Below are 5,913 nucleotides of genomic sequence, written 5' to 3' on the forward strand. Positions count from 1 at the left end.
TGATATCTAGGATAAAGATATATATCATATAGGATATATACCATATCTAGGATGTAGAATCTGTTATTACGTATTTTCATAAAGCTACACTAGAACAAAGTTGGTACCCATAATTTACTYTAAAGGTGAATTTAGGAAAATATTAAAAATTATTAAATTCCAATACTCTTTTACTGTATTCAGACCTAAAACCAAGGGATAATCATTGMTATTAGTATTGAGAACCTACCAAGGGAGAATTGATGCACTAGAGACTATTGGTAGAAGAAGAGTTGCTTGCAGGTTATAAACCAAATAAATGACTCCTTAAAAAAGGGAGAAATGGCACCCCTTGAAGATGAACAAAGTTCTAGGTCATGGCAGTGAGACTGCAGTGTGCTCAGCAAAGTGCTACAAAGTATGTAGTTATTTTCTGGTGATACTAATCTTCCCAATATCTCCTTTAAATTGCCTTTTAAATTGCTAGATCTCCCATATTGCCTAYTGTGCTTTGTCAAGGTTTATGTTGGCTCAGCTGGCCGATAAAGCAACATTTTGGAAAACATTTTAATTGAAGTGAATTTTTTCCCCRTGTTTTCCATTTTTCCTGAAATATATCGAATTTGAAGCATTTGTTTTTTTGTTTGAAGTCTGCTACTGTGTTTAAAACACTCAAGCGTGTAATATTTGTTGTATTCAGTGTCAAGTTATGATTGAGACAATCAAAATCAGCCTCCTGACACCTAAAAGATGTGCTCGGTACAATAACGACATAGCTTTATAGATACTTCTGTACTTTTTGTAAGGTGAACTCTTAAATTCTTTATCCCTTCTGTGTTTTTTCTTTCACCYACCCAAAGCGATGGACGTACGAAGAAGACATGGAGCTGATATCTGGAGTAAGAGAGTTTGGAGTGGGCAACTGGGCTAAAATTTTGGTCCATGGTGACTTCAACAACCGAACTGGTGTCATGTTAAAAGACCGATGGAGAACACTCAACAGGGCTGACCAGATCTAATTTGGACTGCAAGAATAAGTTTTAACTGTTCTGGGCCTTTTCTACCTGAGGACAAGCCTAACTCTTCAGAATAATTTCAACATTATGCTGGTGACTTAAAAAATTACAAAAAAAAAGTCTCTGTGGAGTTAAAATAACAGTGCATTTTGAAGAAGACATGAAGAAATGGGAAGAGTGTGATAGTAGCTCTTAGATCTTCTTACCTTGTCTTACCTGCCTTGTCTGAAAGTGGATTTCTTCTAGAAAAGAGGAAGCCTGAGGTTTTGGGTTTTTTTTTTTTTTGCCTAAAGCGGGGCTCAATAGCTTGTCTGGTTGTGCGCTGCAGGCCCAAACTGAGCCATGTTTCATCCCTGCTTCCCAGTGTCTGCAACTACAGCACTAACAAGGAGAGCCCTCCTCTGAGGAGGGGAACTGCATCATCAAGGTGTTACTTGGTCACTGTGAATCYCCTGCTCACAAGAGGCTGCAACAGGAGCTGGAAGGTGCCGCGCMGTTTCTTTTGCCTTAGGCAATAGGGAAGAAGATTCCATGGTTGTCTGCTCTGTAGCACTAAACTGGATCTACTAGGTTGAACCTGCATGTTGGCTATTGCATTCTTCCTGGAGTTGAATATCTTCAAGGGTTTTTTTATGTACTTCTGTCCTTGGATAAGCTATTTATTTTTATTTTATAAGAAYCTTTCAAGGGGAAGTGTCTGTCTAGACTAGTAATAAAATATACCTTTCTCTGCAATGATTTTTTTTTTCCTGTCTCCAAATGAAAGATATTCTTGAAGGTTGGAGTGTTCAGAAGATACAAGGGTGACTCGTACTCCTTTCTGTCTTGGAAATCTGCTTGTGTTTGAGGTTAAATGGTCAAGTACAGTTACAGAGGTTTGTTTCTCATTGTGGACAGGACCTTGGCAAGACTCTGTTCCTCACCCTTGCCTCCAAAAAAAGGGGTTTTGTTTGTTTTCTACTGCAAGTGTTAGAAATGAAGCCAAACCAGCTGCTTTTAGGTTCTGCAGAGATGCTGTGCATCTTCCCTGCAGAGGAATCTGGTATCTCCAGTGTAACAGGGGAGCAAGTCTGCAGTGGTCTGCAGTTTGCAGCCTTCTTAGCTGGAAGAACAAGCAGTACAAAGTCAAASGAGGTTTCCTTTTTAATCAATCTTGGGGAGCAGGTTTACATGGGAATAAGTGATTGTTTCCGAAATGTTAACCAAGACCTTAGTTAACCTCCTGCTAGACACAACCTTCTTTTATTTGGAGAGAGAGAACTTCCTAGGGAAGACAGCTCAACTTATATCACCACTCATTAAGAAAAACAAGGCTTTTCAGGACCTAGTTTATTTGCAAAAATGTTGCTTAGGTTTGCCTGCCATAAAATTCAGTGTAGTAGGGAATTAGTCTTCCTATCACTAATGTTGATTAATTTCTGTTTTATGAGGGTGATAGAATCTGGAACTGACTATGTAGACAAAAATATTTACGCACTTGTAAGAAGTAGCATAAATAACTGTCTAGGTAACTATGAGAAGGAGCAAAGGATGTAAACTGAAGTCCAGTTTTAGCTCTCAAACTTTTATGCTTGTTCACTCTTGGTATGTAATGATGACGGTAACTATTGCTGATTGATGTGACGATGAGTAACTATTCTCAAATAGGCTCAAATCTTTGCCTTGCCCACTGCTGGGTAGGATCAGTGCCTGTAAATGGGACTATGGCCCATAGAGAAGAGCAGCTTTAGGAACCAAAGCCACTGGGGTTAGGAATATTAGCTCTTTAATTACAAAAGAGAAACATGGAAACAGGCTTATAGCCTTCTATGGGTACAAAGATCAATCTTAAACTGCTTCCAAAGTATTGCCTCCTTTACAATTAAATTAGGCTCCCAGCAAATACAGTACAGAGGTGCACATTTCATGGYATTAGTGTTAATTTTCTTATTTTTTTTATTGTTGCCGTTGAAAGGTCTTTGGAACTTTTACGTAAAAATAAAGCTATGCACGGGGGGACATGAACACTCCTCCAGTTGCCGAACTTTCTTCCAGGTTCCTTGGCAGCGAGGGTTGCCGACTGCTTCCCAGTGCAAGATTTTGCCTCTGAAAAATAAACAAGCAGGAGTGAGTTTATAAATGCYGAAGACTCTAAGTTTTGTGTAACTAAGTTATTCTCTATGACAATTCATGCGACAGAAGCTTAGCTTTGCCTAAAGCAAAACCTTCATTAGCCTGACTAACTTTTAGAATTCTTTCACTGTGTTTTTTACCTGTAAGTTCTCTGGAGCAGAAACTGTTTCCATTAGCACCCAGGGTGATGGGCATTATCCATGTTAGGTAGCATGCACTTTGAGATGTGTGGACTAAATAAAATTTCTTCTACATATTAAATGTGTTATTTCAAAATTACTGTTCTAGAAAGGGTGTTTATAGATGTGAGGGGACGGTGTCTGGTTGGTATGTGACACTATTAAACCTGAGATAGTTTGGGCCAGGGCAGGAAGTCTGCCTGTCAGGCAACGGTGTCTGTGACTGTTTAAAGCCCTCTAGGCCTAGGGAAGCTGCAGCACAGAACGGCWGAGGTTGGAAGGGAACTCAAGAGATCATCTAGTCCAACGTGCTGCTCCAGCAGGGACACCCAGAGCACAGGGCACAATGCTCACTAAAACTGCYGGGGCACTAAACTCTGCGACTGAAGTTCACTGACCCAGTTTTATCTTGGTTTGAAATAAAATCGCTCAAATGCAACTTTGGGGGGAATTGAAAGGCTGCATCTTTTGCGCTCTGAAAGTGATATGAATTGTGTCATTTTTTAGGTAAAATAAATCTGACTTTTAATGTGATCTTGAGAATTCTTAAATTGTGTTGGGTTGTGCTGTGGAACAGAGAGCAGGAAAATGATTTCGGTCTTTACCCATCCGCGTTGTGGCCATCTCCAGAGCAGCGCTGGGTGTCGGTGTTCATGGCAGGGGGCTGGCAGGTGACACACACGGTGTGTCCTTCTCGTAGGTACTGCATCCACCGGGCGTACGGCCGGCTCTCCAAAGCGCAGTGCTGCGAAAGCGACTCTGTCCGAAACTCCACGCAGTATCTGCTCGGAAGCATGAAAGGCTTCGTTGGCGCCTAAGTATTACGTTAGTCATAGCAGTTAAAGCAGAGGCTCAATTTACACTTAAACTGAACTGATCACATAGGTGACATTTGTGAAGCGCAAGTCAGACCTGTTCATTTTATCAAGTCTGATTCTGACTCCTACGCAGTTAATAATTTCTTAAAACATTAAGCAAACTATTGCTCTTTCCACAGACAAGTCCAGTGCTTTGTATCTCACTGTGTTCTCCCTTCTCAAATTATGTTGCAAAGCACAACTCTTACTGCTCTTTTCCCCTCTGTGACAGCCAAAAAGAGGGAATGGAAAATAGCTTTTTAAGAATACCTATTGATTTTATTATTCTGGACAAAATAGCAYAGGGCAAAGCATTTTGAGCATTACGGAGTCAATAGTAGCTTAATATAAACTTCATAGCCATGTTGGTAAGAAAAYTGTGGTTTTTTGCTACTCTTGTCAATGAGTCCATCAAAAAATGCTTTGATCACTTAGAAGTGATCACGTTCAGCTAATTTTGTTTGCTCAGAGATCTGTATCTGACAAAAATAGATTCAACGTTGGTTTAACTGTACTTACTGTTGGCTTTCAAAAAACAGCTGTCCTCAAATTTTCCRTAACACCAGTAAGTACCTAAATCAGGGCAGTTAGCCCTAATTAGTTAAGTAATTTAGTTAAGTGATAATAATAATAATAAAAACAAAATCTAGAAATRCAAATGACCTACAAAAAMGCAAAACAATAGAAGCTGTAGCCTATTTTGAATTGTTGCATTTTTTATTATTTTTSTGTGGCCAGGTATTTTCTTTTGAAGGAGATGAACCATGTGTGGACATGGTAGATTACCCGACTTCTTTTTCTGCAGACCAGAGAGGAGATGCTGCTCGCTGCTTCCTCTCCTTACTGTATTCAGAGGTAGTGATGAAAGCAGGGACTGAGGAAGGAAACAGAGGAAGGCATCAAGGCTGAGCTCAGACATACTCCGACCACCGTAACAGTTGGCAAAATAATTTCTTTTGTGGTTGTATGAGGTGATTCCAATTGGCTTCATTGGAAAARTGATACAGCACTGGAACATCCCCTTCAGCCCCGCTCCCTGCATCTGGGTTCTCTCCTCCTTCGGAAGGAACAGAGGAACGAGCACAGTCGAGATKGAGGAAACAGGACGTGCTGGAGTCCTACAAGAGCTGTGTTTTCTGTCTTGCAAGGAATTTGTCATCTAACTGCACAGAAATAATATGATACTTGCACAGGGGCTTAAATCAAGGCCTGCAGTGCTTGAGGCCTGCAGTCCTCGAGGGGCCTGCAGTGCTYGAGGGCCTACGGTGCTCGAGGGCCTACCGTGCTCGTGCCCGCAGTGCCTCCCCTGGAGATCCAGGTAGCGGAGGCAGCCGGCGCTCTCCTGCAGCGGCGGGCAGGGCTCGCCGCCGTTGCGGGGCTCCTGCTGCGCGCGGCGCCGGCGCAGGCGCAGGCCGGGCTTGCAGTGCTCCGCACAGCCGCTCCAGTGACTCCACTCACCCACCACGCACGGGACAGCTGCAAGGAGACACCGGGCATTAGTAGCAGGGAAGCCTCGCTTCTTTTCCCTCCCTCTAGTTTCCTAGTAAAGAAAGTCACATTTGGTTTAGAATCAAAGAATCACAGAATCCTTAAGGTTGGAAGGGACCTCAGAGGTCATCTAGTCCAACCCCCCTGCTCACACAGGAGCACAGGGCTGCGTCCGAGAGGGTTTTGAAGATCTCCAGAGAAGAAGACTCCACAACCTCTCTGGGCAGCCTGTGCCAGGGCTCTGTCACCCTCACTATCAAAAGATTTTGCCTTAAGCTCCTG

The 5,913-nt window shown here is 42.3% G+C and overlaps 2 protein-coding genes across 2 annotated transcripts in view; one reads left to right on the forward strand and one right to left on the reverse strand.

Moving 5' to 3' along the window:
- Nucleotides 1–1,945, forward strand: part of TERF1 (telomeric repeat binding factor 1) — a 16,099-nt gene extending 14,154 nt beyond the window's left edge. The window contains exon 10 of the mRNA XM_026033868.1: nucleotides 840–1,945. Within this exon, the coding sequence (XP_025889653.1) occupies nucleotides 840–998 (159 nt within the window). The 3' untranslated portion in view covers nucleotides 999–1,945. The remainder of the gene's footprint in view (nucleotides 1–839) is intronic.
- A 939-nt stretch (nucleotides 1,946–2,884) lies between these two features.
- The window catches only part of SBSPON (somatomedin B and thrombospondin type 1 domain containing), a 12,634-nt gene continuing 9,605 nt past the window's right edge, over nucleotides 2,885–5,913 (reverse strand). Inside the window, exons 3-6 of the mRNA XM_026033869.1 lie at nucleotides 5,425–5,619; nucleotides 4,930–5,017; nucleotides 3,892–4,068; nucleotides 2,885–3,080 (exon numbers count right to left, since the gene is read on the reverse strand). Of these exons, the coding sequence (XP_025889654.1) occupies nucleotides 2,963–3,080; nucleotides 3,892–4,068; nucleotides 4,930–5,017; nucleotides 5,425–5,619 (578 nt within the window). The 3' untranslated portion in view covers nucleotides 2,885–2,962. The remainder of the gene's footprint in view (nucleotides 3,081–3,891; nucleotides 4,069–4,929; nucleotides 5,018–5,424; nucleotides 5,620–5,913) is intronic.

The sequence above is a fragment of the Nothoprocta perdicaria genome, unplaced genomic scaffold (assembly GCF_003342845.1).
Source record: "Nothoprocta perdicaria isolate Ctin4 unplaced genomic scaffold, notPer1 scaffold_134, whole genome shotgun sequence".
Taxonomy (NCBI): domain Eukaryota; kingdom Metazoa; phylum Chordata; class Aves; order Tinamiformes; family Tinamidae; genus Nothoprocta; species Nothoprocta perdicaria.